Raw genomic sequence first — 21,930 nt, 5'->3', positions numbered from 1 at the left:
ATTTCGGCTTGATTAATCATTCATTAATCAATCATTAATGCTTTATTACCTATACTCAAACACACCCACTTTGTCAGTAGAAAAACGCGAAATTCATATTGTGGGACTGTGGGACGATAAGTCCCAATTAATTAATCGGATTATCGTCAATAACCCTTCGCGCACCTACGCGCCTACTGGATTTAAATTTGCCGCTTTTTTCTACTGACGGAAATATTTTTATATATAAACTGTTCAAGCTGTAAATAACACTGCCTATGCATGAAGTAAGGGATTTAAATATTTGAAAATATTACAGAAAACAAAAAAATATAGCTCCCGATTGTCATTCAATCGCTTAAACCACCTACCTACCTATATACTTACTTTACTCTTTGGCTTAAACTCTATTCAATTCAAATAAAATTATTTATATGTTCGTAGTGATATTACTAAATTATAATTTTCTTAAAAACAAATAACGTACGAAATATTAGTAAAGCAATTCATTCTGTATATTTGATGTTAGTAATAATACATTTCAATGTAAAGTCGCTTTGGAAGCAGAATATATCGAACAATAAAATCATATTTGTAGGTACCTACTTGAATCTTGATAAACAAATTAAACCGGCAGCATAAGCCAACAATCGTACAATTATTACACGTGAGCTCAGACAATGGAAGCAACATCTACTAATAAAGAAGATGATACTACACTACCACAAATTGAAACAAAGTTTAAATTACTTGAATTTGAAAAGCAAATATTTATTGATGTCTTTGAGAAAGATGCACTTCTTATATTAGCCAAGTAAGTAATCATTTTCTGTATGCATTGTTTATTTTCAAGTTCAAATCAAAGTATTATTAATGTGTATTTTTTGTTTTTCAGAGGATTAAATTATAATGGAATAATTTCAAATTTATTATGGGTTTACAAGGACCCAGCCAACTTAGTTTTAGTTATTAACAGCAGCGATCATGAAGAAAAGTATTTCACAGAGAAGTTCAACTTGAAACCTTTACCAAATCTGGGCACTGAAAGGTATTTAGACTTATATGTTAATTTAAGAAGCTTGTAATTATTTATCTTAACCTTCCATTGTGTAGAGCAGTGTTTTTCAAACTTTTTCATGATGTGACCCCCTTAGTACGAACAAAATGTTTCACTTATGTATTGTTTCTTGGCTTTAAAAAAATTAAATTAAATTTATTTAAGACCAACAAAGGATCAATTTGGTAGTGACACATTTCACACACACACTTATTAACTAACTGTGGGTTGCGACCCCTCGTTATATATGAAGCACTGATCAATGAGATCAAATCACCGAGATGCAACCTACCGTCTGGCCTATTGGGTAGTGACCCTGCCAATATTTATGTGATGTCTTATAATTCGCGAAAAATTATTATTACTAGGGAAAAGGTGTACCTAGAAGGCGGAGTCCAGTTTGTCTCAACCCGTATATTGGTGGTAGACTTGTTGAAGCAGCGGGTGCCAGTTGCTAACATCACGGGGATCATAGTGTTGCGGGCGCATACTGTGCTCGAGTCCTGTCAGGAGGCATTCGCTTTGAGGCTCTATAGGCAACATAATAAGGTGAGAAGGCCTGCTTATATTGTAATATAGATATTTAATATCTGTTAGTTTTAAGATTGTTGTGTCAAATAAATTATTTTCATTTCATATCATAATCATATGAGGGTTTTATTGGGATTAGAAAAATAATGCTTAAATACTATAGTATTGAATCATAATTCTTTAGACAGGTTTTGTAAAGGCGTTCTCCAGTTCACCGATTTCATTCACTTTCGGTTACCACCAAGTGGAGAAGGTGATGCGAGCTGTGTTTGTGACGGAATTATTCCTATGGCCCAGGTATGATATTTATAATTATTGAACTATATAATTGACCCCTTAAAGTATTCTCATTGGCCCCTATTTTTGTACGAAAGCCAGCAGCCTGTAGCCTGAGTTTCGCGTGATATTCCCTATTGACAAAACGTGCTTAGTGAAATAGGAAACCTCGAACAAGATAGGAGGATGAACTCAAACTCGCAGTGGGCCCAAACTGGAGAAGAGTGGCCCACAAACAGACCCCGATGGAAAGAGCTGGAGGAGGCCTTTGCCAAGCGGCAAACTGAGTCAAGAGACATACTGTAACTCAGAATAAAAGGGCTTAATAGATAGATAGTAAAATATATTATAATTGATTCCAGATTCCACGGCACCATCATAAAATGCCTCAAGAAAAGACAGGCAGAAGTAGTAGAGCTGCATGTCCCACTCTCTTCCAACGTGAACCACATTCAAATGTGCCTGTTGGACATCATGAACTATACTGTCAAACAACTTAAGAGCGTCAATCGCACTCTAGACATGCAGGTAATGGGTTGAGTTTAAATACGGCAATTTAACTTATAAACGCCAAAGTATGGAGGGTAGGTAAGGAGAACAATCTCTGTGTATGAAAAGTGTCTGTCAAGAAACCTTAAATAGGTGGCGCCACTGGCGCCACAATACCTACGAATTCATTTTGTTAAAAGTGTACCTTAAGCGTATCACACATCTAATAAAAACTAATATAATACCAGGAAATCACGACTGAGAACTGCATTTCGAAGAAGTTCCACAAAATTCTCCAATCGCAGCTGGACTGCGTGTGGCACCAGCTCAGCACGAGGGTCAAGGAGTACGTACAGGACCTCAAGGTGCTCAGGAGCATGATCATGTGAGTTTACAAGGAAGTTCCACAACATTCTCCAATCGCAGCTGGACTGCGTGTGGCACCAACTCAGCACGAGGGTCAAGGAGTACGTGCAGGACCTCAAGGTGCTCAGGAGCATGATCATGTGAGTTTACAAAGAAGTTCCACAACATTCTCCAATCGCAGCTGGACTGCGTGTGGCACCAGCTCAGCACGAGGGTCAAGGAGTACGTACAGGACCTCAAGGTGCTCAGGAGCATGATCATGTGAGTTTACAAGGAAGTTCCACAACATTCTCCAATCGCAGCTGGACTGCGTGTGGCACCAACTCAGCACGAGGGTCAAGGAGTACGTGCAGGACCTCAAGGTGGTCAGGAGCATGATCATGTGAGTTTACAAAGAAGTTCCACAACATTCTCCAATCGCAGCTGGACTGCGTGTGGCACCAGCTCAGCACGAGGGTCAAGGAGTACGTACAGGACCTCAAGGTGCTCAGGAGCATGATCATGTGAGTTTACAAAGAAGTTCCACAACATTCTCCAATCGCAGCTGGACTGCGTGTGGCACCAGCTCAGCACGAGGGTCAAGGAGTACGTACAGGACCTCAAGGTGCTCAGGAGCATGATCATGTGAGTTTACAAAGAAGTTCCACAAAATTCTTCAATCGCAGCTGGACTGCGTGTGGCACCAGCTCAGCACGAGGGTCAAGGAGTACGTACAGGACCTCAAGGTGCTCAGGAGCATGATCATGTGAGTTTACAAGGAAGTTCCACAACATTCTCCAATCGCAGCTGGACTGCGTGTGGCACCAGCTCAGCACGAGGGTCAAGGAGTACGTGCAGGACCTCAAGGTGCTCAGGAGCATGATCATGTGAGTTCATATATTCAGCTTTCTACGGGCCTGTTGTATATATAAACGCATTGTTTTTCGTCTAGATTATACAGGTTGTTTTTTAGGGTTCCGTACCCTAACGGTAAAAATGGGACCCTATTACTAAGAATCAGCTGTCCGTCTGTCCGTCCGTCCGTCTGCCTATCACCAGGCTGTATCTCATGAACCGTGATAGCTAGCAGTTCTTTGTTTAATAGTACAAAACCCTTCGTGTGCGAGTAGACTCGCACTTGGCCGACCACACCCATAAATCTATCATTTATTCATTATTCCAGCAACCTGATCCACGATGACTCCGTCTCGTTTTACGCCCTAGTGAGCAAATACAGGACCCCGGAATATGCCAAAGTGAACTCGGGGTGGATCCTCCTGGACTCAGCGGAACAGCTCTTCAGGCTGGCCAAGTCGAGGGTTTATAACCACAAAAATGGTAAGAAGTTCTCATGATAAAGAACTATCCCTGAAAACTACCAACCATAGAATTTGGTCGCGAAAATTAGGTAGATGGCGCTGTACACAATTAGGTATACATAGTATACTTCTGGTCAAAAATCATCAAAAAAAAATCAAAATCATTTGATATTTACCAGTCGCTTTTCGGTGAAGGAAAACATCGTGAGGAAACCGGACTAATCCTAATACAGGCCTAGTTTACCCTCTGGGTTGGAAGGTCAGATGGCAGTCGCTTTCGTAAAACTAGTGCCCACGCGAATTACTGGGATTAGTTGCCAAGCGGACCCCAGGCTCCCATGAGCCGTGGCAAAATGCCGGGACAACGCGAGGAAGATGATGATGATGACTTCTGGTCAAAAATGTTTCATGTTTAAAGTTGCATATGATAAAATTGAAAGTTTGTACAATTTGAAATTCCGTATTGCAAAAGTTTTGTCACAATTATTTAGTACGGGCAAATCCGTACAGTACGGGTTTGCACGGGTACAGTCACGCTCCGTGATTGTTATGCATTTAGGGTTCGAGCTAAATTGGAGATTTTATAGCGTAAGTATGAAGCAACCAATTTAGCTAGGACCCTGAATAGCGTAACAATCCCGTGTGATGACTGTACCTATTGAATTATTTCACAAGATGGCGTAATAGTATGTACCAGGGCTAAAACCGCGAAAAACGAAGTTCGCAAATAGTGGGCATCTTTCTCTGTCACTCTAATTTAAGCCTTCATGACGCCATCTGCGAATTCCGGTTTTCGCGGTAGCCCCTCAGTTCTAGTTTTCAGTTTCACTTACTCATTCCAGAATTCGACCCCGAACATTTACCGAAATGGAAAGTCCTAAGCGATTTACTGCTAGAAGAAATCCCCGATGAAGTCAAAAAGAAAAACAAAGGAGGCCTCAACAGTACAAAAATACTAATACTCTGCCAAGACAGCAGGACTTGTAGCCAACTGAACAGCTTTCTAACCATGGGCGCTAATAAATATCTTTTCTACACCGCATTTAGGAGGGATTTAAATATAACTACTCTAGCTTCTAAGTATAAAGACATAAATACGATTGCTAATGATTTAAAAAAAGAACCGGTAGAAGAGACTAGTGATGTTAATAAGCTCGAAGAGGATGAGATAGAAGATGGCGATAGAACGAATTATGTGTTGACTTTGACGCAACTGGCAACGCAGGGTGATAACAAAAAGGATGAGAGCATGTTCGAACCTATATCACAGGTACCTAAAGTTCTATGGAACTTGCTATGTTAACAAAAGTAACTATACTTGGTCAACCAGATCTTGTCAGTAGAAAAAGGCGGCAAATTTGAAAAATGTAGGCGCGAAGGGATATCGTCCTATAGAAAATTTGAATTTCGAGCCTTTTTTTACTGACAAGATTTGGTTGACCATCTATAATTCATATTTTTTGAAATGCCGAAAATCATCATATCTTTTCTGTATTTTTAGATAGACAATTTAGACATAACACAACTCGAAACCGAGAAGCCGATCATCTGCATCAGAACGTTTAAAGAGAACGGCAACCATTTCTCCTTGGAGCAGGCGCTCGAGTCGCTCCGGCCTGAATACATAATCCTGTACCACAGCGACGTGGCCGCGGTGCGGCAGATTGAACTGTTCGAGGCGAGGAAGGTATTCATTGTTATATTTCAAGCTATTGCCAAATATAATATGACTTATTAAAAGCCGATTTGCATTCGAACGTTCAAAGAGAACGGCAACCATTTCTCCTTGGAGCAGGCGCTAGAGTCGCTCTGGCCTCAATACATAATCCTGTACCACGGTGACGTGGCCGCGGTGCGGCAGATTGAACTGTTCGAGGCGAGGAAGGTATTCATTGTTTTATTATTATATTTCAACCTATTGTCATTTATATTATGACTTATTAAAAGCCGATTTGCATTAGAACGTTCAAAGAGAACGGCAACCATTTTTCCTTGGAGCAGGCGCTAGAGTCGCTCCGGCCTGAATACATAATCCTGTACCACAGCGACGTGGCCGCGGTGCGGCAGATTGAACTGTTCGAGGCGAGGAAGGTATTCATTGTTATCGTATTATTATATTTCAAGCTATTGTCATTTATATTATGACTTATCAAAAGCCGATCTGCATCAGAACGTTCAAAGAGAACGGCAACCATTTCTCCTTAGAGCAGGCGCTAGAGTCGCTCCGGCCCGAATACATAATCCTGTACCACAGCGACGTGGCCGCGGTGCGGCAGATTGAACTGTTCGAGGCGAGGAAGGTATTCATTGTTATCGTATTATTATATTTCAAGCTATTTTCATTCATATAATGACTTATTAAAAGCTGATATGCATGAGAACGTTCAAAGAGAACGGCAACCATTTCTCCTTGGAGCAGGCGCTAGTCGCTCCGGCCTGAATACATAATCCTGTAGTGGCGTGCACGTGCGTAGACTCATGTAATATAAACTCCGTACATAATACGCTACTCTGGTTGTCTGGTTGGTTGTCCAAGGTGACGTTTGACAATTCAGTGATCACAAAACATATTTGGCGCAATGCAATACGGCGCCATCTGGTTCGAAGACTTTATCTCTCTATTACAATCGATAATTCTTTGCTATTACCTATCCATACTACGTTACAATAAATTCTGTTACTTTTAGCGCAGTTTGCAAGCAAATTAACCGAAACCCAAAAGACCCTCCTCTCCTTCTGTTGAAATATAATATATTATTATTGGGGTATCTGAAATCTAGCATCGCCCACACTGTTGACTGTACCACAGAATAAATAATAGTACTAAGTACAGAAGACTCACTCTCTAACAAAACGCGTCTGTTACGATCAGCACAGATATGGCCGCTAGGTGGCGACAGCGCCACGCGCGGCTTATGGCTTTCCCCAAAATTGGGGCCGAACGAATATACTTTTAGCTACCTGTAGCAAAGCGACGAAATCGCGGAGTGAGACACGCCTGTACACGAGACTGTACATCGATGGACCTTAAGCCTTTTGTAATAATGTCCACCGATGTACAGTTAACAGTGTTGCTGTTTGTACACGAAGATAGCTGTAATAATAATTAGAGATGCACCGGATATCCGGTTACTATCCGGTATCCGGCCTATCCGGCCGTTATTTTAGTATCCGGCCGGATACCGGATAGTGACCTACTATCCGGCCGGATACCGGATAGTGACCTACTATCCGGCCGGATACCGGATAGTATAATTAACACATTTTGGGGTAAAAAATGGAATATAAAAAACAGTCACGGTCATAATGCTAACGACACAGTAGATAGAAATGAATACGTAACCAATGTCACACAATACACTTATTTGTTTACAGAAAAATACGCGCGCGCACTTGTAACTATAAACGAACTTACTACGTAATGACATGATAAAACTCGTTACGATCTTAGAAATGTGTCCGCGCGAACGTTCACTACGAAACAGGTCGAAACCTGCACGACGCGCACCTGCAAAACTCAAAATATAGGTATAGTTCCACCGGCCGAATATCCGGCGGCCGGATACCGGATATTCGGCCAGTGTCCAGGCCGGATATCCGGTATCCGGCCAAACAACTATCCGTTGCATCTCTAATAATAATAACATATGACCATTAATTCATTAAAGGCTGAAGGCGAACCTCGGTGTAAGGTGTACTTCGTGATCCACGATAAAACGGTGGAGGAGCAGGCGTATCTCACGTCGCTGAAGAGAGAGAAACAAGCCTTCGAGCTGCTCATTCAAGCTAAAAGTGTACGTTGGACCATCTACTGGAATTATTAACCCTTTTCCACGGGCCCGTTTCTCAAAAGCTTGTAACTTGTAGTACAAGTGGAAGTCCCTTTCTAACAAAAACTATCAAAAAGTGACATCCGCTTGTGTTATAAGTTACAAGCTTTTGAGAAACGGGCCGCACCAATCTACAAGGCTTTGCCAAGAATGCAAATCTTTGATGATTCCTTTGAAGACAAGTCACATTTTCCGAAAGTCCAATCTAATTTGAACCGTAAATCCGATTGCTAAGGTTGAAATTCTATTGAAAAAGGGTTCATGCAAAATAGAACCATAATTCTTGGCTCATGGCGTCAGAATGTCCTTAAAGCAGTGGTTCTGGGTTCAAATCCTGGTAAGGGCATACATTTTTATGACGAGCTCAAATATATGTTGCCTACTGAGTTTAAGATTAAAAAGATTTTATTACACAGTTACTTAATTACAATTATAAGTAAATAAAAATGTATTGACCCGTTGACGTACTTAATTTATTTTGTGTAACGTAACGTATATTTCCATTTCTAATAAATGTAATCGTATCAACTAGTTTTAAGTATTTTCATGTGCTTGTCAGGTTATGGTGGTACCATCATATCAAGACGGCAAAACAGACGAATACTTCAACATGAATATTGAAGACGAAGAAGACGCAGTGGACACGAGAAAAGCTGGTAATTTTAACTTGCGTACCGTCAACAGAACTGGGGTGAATAGGGACAAACCTTAAATGTGATTTACCTGACAATTTCTTAAAAAATACTCAAACAAATTGTGTCATTCGATTCAAAATAATACTACTTTTTACAAGCTTTTATTTAGTTTCACCTGTCCCGTTGTCTGTCTGTAATCAAATCTTGCAAGTTAAATTTGATCCACTTCCCGGTTTCTGATTGGGCTGAAATTTTGCATGCATGTATAAATCGGATGACAATGCAATATTATTATGACATAAAGCTGATCTGATGATGGAGACAGCAGGTGGCCATAGGAACTCTGTGATGACGCAACCTAATTGTGTTAGGGGTTTTTAGAATTGTCTCGATGAGTATTAGTTGTCTGTCGTAAGAAAAGTACTCAGCGATAATAGCTTGTACCAAAAATGAAATTTTTGCCAAAAACTTATTGTATGATACTATTATTTACAGTACATATGGGGCTACTTTTCCGAACTAGTGCGTAAAATAGCACTTTTCGTGCGTATGTCGAAACTTTAAAGTGCCATATGTACTGTAAAACGTTGTTCGATACACGTGCGAATAGGTAATTCGCAATTCGTGTCGATTTAAAACACTCCCTTCGGTCGTGTTTTAATTTATCGCCACTCGTTTCGAATTTCCTCTTTTTCACACTTGTATCGAAAATAACTATTGTGTGGTTGTTTATTAAGAAAATGTCAGGAAAATCACATTTTAAGTTCCAATCCAATCTACTGACGTTGTTCATAAACGTTTGTTTGCTAACTTGATCAGTTGATGATGTCGTTTGTCCCTGTATGTCGTTATGCCGTAGAGAGGGACAAACGATGATCATCAGCTGATTAACTTCGCAGACGTTTATGAATAACGCCGTACATGTATATCTTAGGTTTATGGCGTTATGGCAGTGTTATATGTGTTGTAGGCGGACAACAGCCAAAAGAGAAGCCGATGGTGATAGTGGACATGCGCGAGTTCCGCTCCGACCTACCGGCGCTGCTCCATCGCAAGGGCATACACGTCGAGCCCGTCACCATCACTGTAAGTTGATGTTTACCTACTTGCCAAAGCATATACAGCGTGTGGCCTATAACGCGGACGAAAAATTAAAACGTAGATTCTACTCCTCAAACAACAAAACTTTTGTTCAACAACTTTTTGAAATTATGTAGTCTTAAAATTGTCCCTTTTTCAAACAAACTAAATAATATTTTCAATGTACTTTAAATTCCGTCTAATTGACATTGCCCGTCAGTCTTGTCACCGTACAGGCATCAATTTCGTAATACATTGCGTGTTCGATTAAATTTTAAAGTGTTTTAAAATACAAACCACAAGTTATTTTTAAAAGTCGCTGAACAAACATTGTCTAGTTTGAGGAGTAGAATCTACGTTTTAATTTTTCGCCCGCGTTATAGGCCACACACTGTATACCGACCTGCCTGAGTAAAGACCCCCGACGGGCTCGAAACATGTCGCCAATAGCGACTAAAATTCAAGTGAGTGAAACCGTTGTCGTCTGAAACAGGTTACTTGCCAAAGTATAGAGACCGTGAGCGTTGGAGGGTCTGCCATCTTGTGGCCTGAATCGGAACCATAAGCACGTACATTTTGACACCTCACGCTGAAGCAAGTGCTGCCATCTACCGTACTCCTACGTTTTCTTGTGCGTTGTGCATAGTAGGTTCTGCCATCTTGTGGGCTACTTTGGAAGCATAAACTTCACATTTACGCCTGACGTCTCACGTCTCCTGTGCTGCCCTCTACGGTTTAAGCACGCTCCCTATATAACTATTTTTTGCTAGCCTAATTAGTAATTTCATAATCAGAATCATAAGGACTATTGAGCGTCAAAAAGGCTTGAACTGACTACCATGACTTTTTGTACCAAATAAAGGGTTTATGAGATTTACCCGTCAATTTCTTAAAAACTACCCACACAAATTGTATCATGCGATTGAAAATAATTTAGATTTTGTATAATACAATTTAGAATAGAATAGTTTATTCGTAGACACACAGAGAATAGACATAATTACACAAAATGTACACAGTGAAAATAAAGTGTCACGAAATGGCCCCATCCAGCTAAATGGCTACTTCCAGCCCTGATCATCCGATGAGACCATCAATCTGTGTGGGTAAATCTCATTTCAGGTTTTATCCCTACTCACCCCCGCCATCTCTATTCACCCCGATTGACCGTATTTTTACAAGCTTTTATTTAGTTTCACCTGTCCCGTTGTCGGTCTGTAATCAAATCTTGCAAGTTAAATTTGATCCACTTCCCGGTTTCCGATTGAGCTGAAATTTTGCATACACATATAAGTCGGGTGACAATGCAATATTATGGTACCATCGAGCTGATCTGATGACGGAGACAGGAGGTGGCCATAGAAACTCTGTGATTAAACAACGCAACCTAATTGTGTTAGGGGTTTTTAGAATTGTCTCGATGAGTATTACTGCCCTGCTAATAGTAAGTGCAGTACTTGCATGAAAATCATCGTTTAAATAAAGAACTTATTCAAAGAGAACAAGATATACAATTGCATGACTTTTCAACTGCGATTACTGCATATGTTGTTAGCACGGCAGATTAGTTGTCTGTCGTAAGAAAAGTACAGTCAGCGATAAAAGCTTGTACCAAAAAATGAAATTTTTGCCAAAATTTATTTTCAGATCGGCGACTACATCCTGACCGCGGACACGTGCGTGGAGCGCAAGTCGCTGTCGGACCTGACCGGCTCGCTGAACTCGGGCCGCCTGTACACGCAGGCCACGCACATGTGCCGCTGCTACGCGCGCCCCGTCTTACTCATCGAGTTTGATCAGAACAAGCCCTTTAACCTACAGGTATAATAGCATAGTTCCAGATAATTATATAGTCTTTGATAATTATCCGATAAATATCGGATAATTATCCCAGGTATGGATGGTGCTATATTTATTTTCTTTGAATTCTTTGATGGTAAAAAATAATTGAGGTGTTTTTTTGCAATTTTTTTATAAATATTATTAGGTTCGGTAATCGATAATTATCAAGATAACTATCATTGACAATTATCCTTTCTAACCCTGATTGACAATTTTTTTCCATCCATCTATCAATAACAAATAATAATCAATATTACGCAAAACTCTGCATAGGGGGCGCCATTAGCACAAACAGAGGGTCTACCGCGAAATTACAATTTTCGAGTTTCACGGCAGGCCCTCTGTAAACAAACCGCATTGATGTATAAATTTAATTTCATATGTGACGTTCCACGGGAAAAGGTACCTTATGGCACTTGGCGCTTACGTCGCATAGCACCGCAATTGTATTGGAGCGGCGTTAATAATAGCGTAGGCGCCAACCGCCACAAGGTACCTTTACCCGTGGGACGTCACATATTTATTCGTAACAAATTATCTGAAAACTTGTCAAATAAGTTACTCTATGGCTACGCAATATCGACTGGAATTTGGCAACTAATATCTTCAGACCAAACAAAATTAAATGGGCATTAGAAAAATTTAAACCATTTAAATCAGCGGGAGAAGACGGAGTGTTTCCAGCGCTTTTACAGCAAGGACAAGACCTCCTCCTCCCGCATCTGGTCAGAATATTCCGAGCAAGTTTCGCGTGGGGAATCATACCAGATCAATGGACTAGGGTCAAGGTACGAGGGGCGTTCAAAATATTCTCGGTATTGATATCTTACAACCTCTTCTAAAATTTCTTTCGTTACTGGCCGCTAAGGTTTATTCATTGACATTAAAAAAAAGTATAATTCGAACCGAGATGTTCTTTTGTTTTTCTGCAATTGCTGAACAAACATGAACATCATGTGGGAATTGACAATGTTAACTAAATTAGAACATCGATGCGTGATAAAATTCTTGACAAAACAGGGTAAAAATCAAAAAACCATAAAAGAGGAAATGGATTGTGTTTACCGTGAGTCTGCTCCTTCTTTATCTACCATTCAAAAGTGGTCAAGCGAGTTTAAACGTGGAAGGGAGAGTGTTGAAGACGACCCTAGACCTGGCCGGCCTGTAGTAGCTACTTCACAAGAAAATATTGATAAAGTGGAAAAACTTATATTGGAAGATGGTCGAGTGAAGGTAAAATCTATAGCACAAGTAACCAATCTCTCTATTGGTACCGTACATGATATTATCCATGACCATCTTAATATGTCACAAGTAAGTGCAATATGGGTTCCGCGAATGCTGACTCGGCTTCAAAAAGACATGCGTGTAGCTTGTTGTTCCGATTTTATTGACCTGTGCGGTGAAAATCCTGATGAGGTGCTGCAAAGAATAGTTACTGGAGATGAAACCTGGGTTCATCATTATGACCCAGAGAGTAAACAAGAGTCCATGCAGTGGCACATTAAGGGTTCAGCTCATCCCAAGAAGTTCAAGGTCATCCCTTCAGCTGGCAAGGTCATGGCCACGATATTTTGGGATTGTGAAGGAGTATTACTGATCGATTATAAAGAAAAAGGTGTAAATATCACAGGACAGTACTACGCTAACATTCTACGTCAATTAAAGGATGCAATCAAAGAAAAGAGGCGAGGAAAGTTAACCAAAGGTGTTATGCTTCTGCATGACAACGCCCCCGTCCATACTGCTCATATTGCCAAGGCAGCTATTGTTGAATGTGGGTTTGAAACTGTTACTCACCCACCGTATAGTCCGGACTTAGCCCCCAGCGACTTCTTTTTGTTTCCCAATCTTAAAAAGGATCTGCGTGGAAATAAATTTTCCGATGATGAAGCATTGAAGGCGGCAGTGGAGGAGCATTTTTACACCAAAGATAAAAAATATTTTTATGCAGGATTTAAAAAAATAATTGATCGATCTTTTAAGTGTATGAACATAGGGGGGGAGTATATTGAAAAATAAAAATATCAAACTTTTCGTACTTGTTTGTTTTCATTCTCATACCGAGAATATTTTGAACACCCCTCGTACGCTTCATACCAAAAGCAGGGAAAAAGGACTATTCACAACCTAAATCCTTCAGACCTATTAGTCTAACATCGTTTTTACTTAAAACGATGGAAAGAATCATTGACCAGCACATTAGAGCGAAATACCTGGTGGAAAGACCACTTAGTGTAAACCAACATGCTTACCAAAAGGGTAAATCTACGGAGACTGCCCTACTTGACCTGGTTGACAAGGTGCAGAAAACCCTAGAGGAAAAGCAAACCGCTCTATGTGCGTTCCTTGATGTTGAAGGTGCTTTCGACAATACGCCCACAGAGACCATACTCAACGGTATGAAGTCAAAGGGAGTAGACGAAACCACCACCAGATGGGTACATAGCATGCTCTCTAACAGAGTAGCCACTCTGACCCTCCATACTACAGAACATGAATTTTATACCACAAAAGGGTGCCCACAAGGAGGAGTTTTATCCCCACTATTATGGACCCTAGTAGTGGACCAACTTCTTGCAATTATGTCAGGCCAAGACTTTGACACACAAGGATATGCCGACGACCTTGTAGTCATCGTCAAAGGCCCTTGCCTCCACACAATATCCAACTTTATGCAAGGAGCTCTAAACACAATATTCAAATGGTGTAGAGAAAATGAATTGTCCATTAATCCGAGCAAGACTGTACTAGTACCATTCACAAGGAAACGAAAGCTCGAAAAGCTTAAAGAACCAAGACTTAATGGACAAATAATACCATTCTCAGAAGAGGTCAAGTATCTAGGGGTTATTTTCGACCAAAAGTTAACTTGGAACCCTCACCTGAGAAATATTATACAAAAAGCGAAAATGGCCATGTGGTCTTGCTGTCGAATGGCAGGAGCAAGATGGGGCATAAGACCCAATATTGCTATGTGGTTATACACAGCGGTAGTGAGGCCAATTATCACCTACGCCTCCGCAGTCTGGTGTAACAAAACCAACCAAAAGACGGCAATAGAAACTCTAAACAGCCTGCAACGCACGGCTTGTTTAACAGCGACAGGCGCCTTCTCCTCGACTCCGGGGGCGGCCCTAGATGCACTGCTGGACATTATACCACTCCATCTGCAGGTGCAAAAGGAGGCCAAGCAGTGCGTCTACAGAATATGCACGCTAAATAGGCCAAAATGGCGCTCCCAAGCATTAGCCAAACTAAAGGCCTGGGTTTTTGCAAATAAAACCCTTAACATGCCCACTGATGACACGCACACCGAATGTCATTTCACCAAACTGTACACAGTAGAAATACCTCCTAGAGACAAATGGACTAACAACCAAATGTACGTTGAAGAGGGAAGCCACATCTGGTACACGGATGGTTCAAAGAAAGGAAATGATGTAGGATGTGGGATCTATGGTGAGAGACCTAAGCTCAGAGCTAGCGTCAGCATGGGCACAAAGGCCTCAATCTTCCAGGCAGAAGTCTTCGCCATCAACAAATGTGCGGAGATTAACCTGGACAGAAACCTAAGACACCAACATATCTACATCAACTCAGACAGCCAGGCTGCTCTGCTGGCACTAGAATCCCTTGAGTCAAACTCAAAACTAGTCCAGAACTGTAAAACAAACCTAAATGCACTGGCTAACTCCAACAAAGTCACACTTAGATGGGTACCAGGGCACTCCGACATTAACGGAAACGAAGAAGCAGACGAACTTGCAAGAAAGGGCGCAGACACACCCCTGGTCGGCCCAGAACCGTTCTGTGGAATCACAAAACGGGATGCATATTCTCTGCTCAGCGACTTAGAAAAAAAGAGAGCAATCGATTGGTGGAAGTTCGCTAAAGGACAAGTACACTCGAAAGCTCTAATCAAAGGGTTCAACAGCAAAATCGCTAAGGAGCTTCTGGGGCTCAAAAGGCACAAAACTTGCGCGGTGACTAGAATACTGACTGGACACTGTAAGTTGAACAAGCACATGTTTCAAATTGGCAAGAAACAAGATGCGACATGCAGGTTCTGCCAGGAGTCAGAGGAGACTGCAATGCACATTCTCTGTTCCTGTGGACCACTAATGTCAAAAAGAAGTACCTACTTAGGGCGGCATGTATTGCAACCCTATGAGGTACAGAACGTTACGGCCCAAAGCATCTGTAATTTTCTGGATGCAACGGGCATTAGTAATGAACTTTAAAGGGCCGTCACAATAGATCAATACTTGGTCGACGTGACAATCAAAGGCCCGATACCACCCCAATAATAAAAAAAAAATAATAATAATACTCTATGGTTTACGATAAGTGCTAGTGCTGCTCTAGCGGCAGAACATTGCAGTAATACCCCCTATTAATAATACGATCGAGTTTGATCACATTTAATTTTATACCAACAGGTGTGTTACGTTATAAAAATGCTGTTTTAGATTTAGGAATAATGAGACAAAATATCGTCGTAAAAAAGAAAACTGGTATATACTATGACAGGCGCGGCTCACTCCGCGATTTCGTCGCGTCGCTACAAGTGCATGCGGCCCACACCACTAGAGAGTGAATCTTCTGTACCTTTCATTTCATTTCATTTATTCCTTTATAAAACATAGTTTTACACGTCAGTTAGGTACATTTCATATTTACAACTATTTATATCTAAATGAAGGCGGTTAGTTACATAACAACACAACAGTCTACAGGTAGGTATATAATATTACCTAGTACTATTATTTATTCTGTGACTATGATTACCAGGCCTCGGAGTATTTTTAGCACGGTAAGACTAAGGAGAGCTATGGAGTCTTTGTTAACATTAAAATTAAATTCATACTCATACTCATCCTCATTAATTAAGTTCGTCCGAATCGTTTTATAAATACTTAGACTACTTATATGTAATTAATTCTGTTTACATATATTTAATTAAATGTTATATTATAAAAAAGTAATAATATGTATATGTGTATGTTAATATTATTATATTACCTATATTGCAGTGTCATCGCTCCAATATTTTATTTAAGTACTTAACGTACCTACATACTATAATTACTGTTAAGATAAGGAACTATACGTTGTCACTGGCCGCTTTAGATAATGCACTTAATGACATCATATGTCATGTATCAACATATTAAGACGTATGATTTGTTACTTCAATATATTCATTTAAGGCAAATTTCGGAATAAATTGCTGATTTCATTATGACGGATCCACAAATATCTGAAATTTTGCACTGGATTGTAATTAAGTACTTTTTTAAGTGATAGGCCACTTATGATTAAACCTCTTTACCTAAATATGTGTATGAGTAAATCAGATGTCACATTATGTCATGAATATATAGTTACGTATTTCGTTATTGTGATGATCGCTGATATTTATTAGGTCTAGAGCTGTACATAATTTACTTGTACTTAATTAATGAGGATGAGTATGAGTATGAACTTAATTTTAATGTTAACAAAGACTCCATAGCTCTCCTTAGTCTTACCGTGCTAAAAAAACTCCGAGGCCTGATGATTACTGTCTGTCGTAGGGTAATTTCGTGGGTTCAAGTGACATGTCGGGCGCGGACATTCAGCAGAAACTCCAGCTGCTAACCATCCACTTCCCGCGGCTCAAGCTGGTGTGGTCACCCTCGCCATACGCCACCGCCGAGCTCTTCCATGAACTCAAGGTCATTTACTACTAGTGTCCGACCGAAACATGTTTTTTTCCCGAAACCGAAGGTCCGGCATTGGCTCTAGTTTCACCCGAAACCGAAACTTTTGCAGATTTATTAAAATCTTTGAATAAATTTCATTTAACCACTTTTATACACATATTAAGACATCATTAGGGGAATTGTGTTTTCTAATAAACCAATTAACTTCTATATAGGTACATAAATATTGTTGTCCTACTTGCTCCCCAACTGTTGGTCTTTGTCACATAGTTTAGTTTCATTATTCATAGTACGAAGAACTATTTCGTATGTTTCGGCCGGGCCGAAAGGTTCGGCCGTTTTTTGGCCGAAACCGAATCTACGCCCGAAACATGATTTTATGGCCGAAACTGGCCGAAACCGAATCTTCGGTCGGACACTAACTAAAACACACTACACCATTTAACACTGACAGCCGAAGACGCCAGCTGACGCGCGCAGCGACAGCCCAATATCAACCTTCGTGCATTCCGATGTAGAGAAATAAAGTAAGCATAGAGTACTCACTCCATACATTAGTTTTCTTATTAGATCGCTTATTATTTTCGTAGTCGACATCTGGCGTCAAGTAGCGGATTTATCAGTGCTGCTACTTGACACTAGATGTCACGAGTGTCGCGACTGACGAAAAGTGTATTGCTGAACAATTTACAACTAATATTACAAGCAGGAGTTGAAAGTACAGCCGGCAATAAAAGCTTGCATCAATGGAAAACGTTTTGTGGTGTATGTGTACAGTCACCTGCAATAATATGTTACACAACGAAAGCCGCAAAAATATCTGACACGATCTTATTTTTAGGTAGAGCCATAAGAGCGTGTCACATCTTTTTGCGGCCTTGGAAGAGTAGGTAACATATTATTGCAGGTGACTGTACAGTCGCCATCAGGTATATTGCAGCAGCCAAGTTGTTCACAATATCTGAACACGCACTCTAACGCCCTGACAATAAAGGCGTGTTCAGATATTTGTGAGCGCCTTAGCCGCTCCGATATATCTGATGGCAACTGTACACTTTGTTTAAAATCTAAACTCTAAAGCCCTTGCTACACGGTCGCCGACAAGCCTTCTAACCGTCTGACCTTGGTCTGTCCTTGATCAGTTTTGGTCAAATTTTGTTGGAAACAACTGTCTACACGGTCCGTCCAGACCAAGGCCACGCGGTCTGAGGGGCTTGTCGGCGACCGTGTAGCAAGGGCTTAACTTTCCAGCAAGGCAAAAAGAACCCGTCCGTGTCGGAAGCCATCGCGTTCGGCGGCGACAACACCGCCGACGTCAACTACGAGCGCTACAACGTGCTGGTGCACGACTTCGTGCAGAAACTGCCCGGGGTCACTAGCAAGAACTTGGCGCGGGTCATGAACAAGGGGCGGTCACTGGACCATCTGATCACACTAGACAAGGTACTGTCATATACAACACTGCCGACGTCAACTACGAGCGCTACAACGTGCTGGTGCACGACTTCGTGCAGAAACTGCCCGGGGTCTCTAGCAAGAACTTGGCGCGGGTCATGAACAAGGGGCGGTCACTGGACCATCTGATCACACTAGAGAAGGTACTGTCATATACAACACCGCCGACGTCAACTACGAGCGCTACAACGTGCTGGTGCACGACTTCGTGCAGAAACTGCCCGGGGTCACTAGCAAGAACTTGGCGCGGGTCATGAACAAGGGGCGGTCACTGGACCATCTGATCACACTAGAGAAGGTACTGTCATATACAACACCGCCGACGTCAACTACGAGCGCTACAACGTGCTGGTGCACGACTTCGTGCAGAAACTGCCCGGGGTCACTAGCAAGAACTTGGCGCGGGTCATGAACAAGGGGCGGTCACTGGACCATCTGATCACACTAGAGAAGGTACTGTCATATACAACACCGCCGACGTCAACTACGAGCGCTACAACGTGCTGGTGCACGACTTCGTGCAGAAACTGCCCGGGGTCACTAGCAAGAACTTGGCGCGGGTCATGAACAAGGGGCGGTCACTGGACCATCTGATCACACTAGAGAAGGTACTGTCATATACAACACCGCCGACGTCAACTACGAGCGCTACAACGTGCTGGTGCACGACTTCGTGCAGAAACTGCCCGGGGTCACTAGCAAGAACTTGGCGCGGGTCATGAACAAGGGGCGGTCACTGGACCATCTGATCACACTAGAGAAGGTACTGTCATATACAACACCGCCGACGTCAACTACGAGCGCTACAACGTGCTGGTGCACGACTTCGTGCAGAAACTGCCCGGGGTCACTAGCAAGAACTTGGCGCGGGTCATGAACAAGGGGCGGTCACTGGACCATCTGATCACACTAGAGAAGGTACTGTCATATACAACACCGCCGACGTCAACTACGAGCGCTACAACGTGCTGGTGCACGACTTCGTGCAGAAACTGCCCGGGGTCACTAGCAAGAACTTGGCGCGGGTCATGAACAAGGGGCGGTCACTGGACCATCTGATCACACTAGAGAAGGTACTGTCATATACAACACCGCCGACGTCAACTACGAGCGCTACAACGTGCTGGTGCACGACTTCGTGCAGAAACTGCCCGGGGTCACTAGCAAGAACTTGGCGCGGGTCATGAACAAGGGGCGGTCACTGGACCATCTGATCACACTAGAGAAGGTACTGTCATATACAACACCGCCGACGTCAACTACGAGCGCTACAACGTGCTGGTGCACGACTTCGTGCAGAAACTGCCCGGGGTCACTAGCAAGAACTTGGCGCGGGTCATGAACAAGGGGCGGTCACTGGACCATCTGATCACACTAGAGAAGGTACTGTCATATACAACACCGCCGACGTCAACTACGAGCGCTACAACGTGCTGGTGCACGACTTCGTGCAGAAACTGCCCGGGGTCACTAGCAAGAACTTGGCGCGGGTCATGAACAAGGGGCGGTCACTGGACCATCTGATCACACTAGAGAAGGTACTGTCATATACAACACCGCCGACGTCAACTACGAGCGCTACAACGTGCTGGTGCACGACTTCGTGCAGAAACTGCCCGGGGTCACTAGCAAGAACTTGGCGCGGGTCATGAACAAGGGGCGGTCACTGGACCATCTGATCACACTAGACAAGGTACTGTCATATACAAAACTACAAAATTTTGAGTATTTCAACCTCTCTCTCTTTCGCAACACGGAAACATAGCTACTATTTAAATTTTTAACAAGCAGAAACGTCTGCGACCGGTGCTATTAAGCTTAGAATAAATATAAAAGTGGAAAAAATTGTCTTGGGTGAGACTTGAACTCACGCCTCTGGACCGATACTCCAGCGCTCTGCCATCTGAGCCACCAAGACCTCATCCATAGACAGCAAATCTTTCCACCATATTATGGGTCTAAGCACAGAATAAGTAATAGTATTAATAGTATTATCATACAGAACGGACACGCACCGCCCCGCCCCGACTCGGATTACCTCGTCCGCGACTGGCCGCGACACGCGAATGTGTGCGTAAGTCGCTCTACTGAGATTCCGTCAGAAACTCAATGACGCGTGTACAGACGTGCCGCGCACACATATAAACGCAAATCATTTTTGATGTATGGCGTGTCCGCCCTGTGGTCTAGGGGACCCTAGCGACATCTACCGTAAGAGCGTTACACTTCTTAATAGCTACTGTTCCACAATACTGATCTATATGGCGCAATCGGTAGGATCCGAAGTTGTCAGGTACACTACACATAACCCAAATATTTGACACTTACCCCTACAATCATGTCAAACATGGGGTTGATTTGATACTTGGGCGTTTTTTTTTTGTTGTCCCCTACACTTTTTTTTCAAATTTGGGATTTTTTATGTTATTTCTACTCAGAATGACGAGCTCTTTCTATCCTAATAGGAGAAAAAAAGTGTCCTAAGGTTTTTATTTCCATTACGTCACCATTTTTCATAGACTTTGTATGGCGGTCGCGGAATGGAAAGATCGAAAAATGTATGCAAATTTTGGGACACTTTTTTTCTCCTATTAGAATAGACAGAGCTCGTGATTCAGAGTAGAAATAACATAAAAAAACCCAAATTTGAAAAAAAAGTGTAGGGGATAACAAAAAAAACGCCCACTTGCATTATCTAATTCTTTTTCCCATTAAGACGCCGCGTTACAGGAAAAGATAGGTTACATTTTTACTTGTTTCTTTCCCAGCAACAACTGGCAGAGGTGATAGAAAACAAAAACGAAGCAGAAACATTATACTCGGTGCTACATGTCAAGGCGACGCCTTCGGACGCCGGCAAAGACGAAAAACAGACCGGCAGGAAGAAATACACAGGGAAACTGTTCCGGAGTAAAACTAAAAAAACTTAGTGTGAAGGATTCTTAATTTATTTTTTAGATATACAATAATTTATAAGGAATAAATCAAATTTATACATACATTGTCTTTTATTTAAATTAAGGATTTAAGGTGCATTGGGGTAATTTCGATTGGGGGTGTTGGGAGGAAGAAGGAAATGTACGAATAAAGAAGTGGACTAACAAGAAAATGTACCAGTAGGGTTTGCAATCCGGATCCGGAATGTATGAAATTATCCGGATCTGGATCCGGATCCGTGGATCTTCCCATACATTTCGGATCCGTCGTGCAAACCCTATGTACCAGTAAAGAAATGGACGAACAAGGATGTAGGCAAACTAGGAATTTGGACAGTGGGATGTGGCCGGATCCGTTGCTGCATGTCATAAAAAATATTTGCTTGAATTTGAACTTTAATAGCTGTCAATAGAGTTGAATATATAACTGTGATATATGACTGCGTAT

General features: G+C 41.9%; 1 protein-coding gene across 1 annotated transcript; it reads left to right on the top strand.

Moving 5' to 3' along the window:
* The first annotated feature begins 597 nt into the window (after nucleotides 1-597).
* LOC134652386 (DNA repair endonuclease XPF) lies at nucleotides 598-21,537 on the top strand. Its single transcript, XM_063507564.1, has 16 exons — nucleotides 598-793; nucleotides 875-1,027; nucleotides 1,405-1,585; nucleotides 1,752-1,864; nucleotides 2,206-2,371; nucleotides 2,581-2,717; nucleotides 3,861-4,015; nucleotides 4,839-5,266; nucleotides 5,498-5,683; nucleotides 7,665-7,790; nucleotides 8,386-8,482; nucleotides 9,432-9,547; nucleotides 11,189-11,362; nucleotides 16,963-17,103; nucleotides 18,343-18,534; nucleotides 21,315-21,537. Exons 1-16 carry the CDS (start codon nucleotides 660-662, stop codon nucleotides 21,474-21,476), a joined length of 2,661 nt encoding a protein of 886 aa, XP_063363634.1. The 5' UTR covers nucleotides 598-659; the 3' UTR covers nucleotides 21,477-21,537.
* Nucleotides 21,538-21,930: the final 393 nt, after the last annotated feature.

This window comes from Cydia amplana, chromosome 1 (genome assembly GCF_948474715.1).
Source record: "Cydia amplana chromosome 1, ilCydAmpl1.1, whole genome shotgun sequence".
NCBI classification, from domain to species: Eukaryota; Metazoa; Arthropoda; class Insecta; order Lepidoptera; family Tortricidae; genus Cydia; species Cydia amplana.
Note: the sequence above shows the minus strand (reverse complement) of the source record. Positions and strands in the feature narration are given on the sequence as shown.

What these genes read in the sequence shown, in the direction of transcription:
- LOC134652386 (XM_063507564.1), top strand. Translation starts at nt 660, where the DNA reads ATGGAAGCAACATCTACTAATAAAGAAGATGATACTACACTACCACAA. An exon ending in AGTGGACACGAGAAAAGCTG is followed by an intron (nt 8,483 to 9,431) that starts GTAATTTTAACT and finishes TATGTGTTGTAG; the next exon opens with GCGGACAACAGCCAAAAGAG. An exon ending in ACAAGCCCTTTAACCTACAG is followed by an intron (nt 11,363 to 16,962) that starts GTATAATAGCAT and finishes TGTCTGTCGTAG; the next exon opens with GGTAATTTCGTGGGTTCAAG.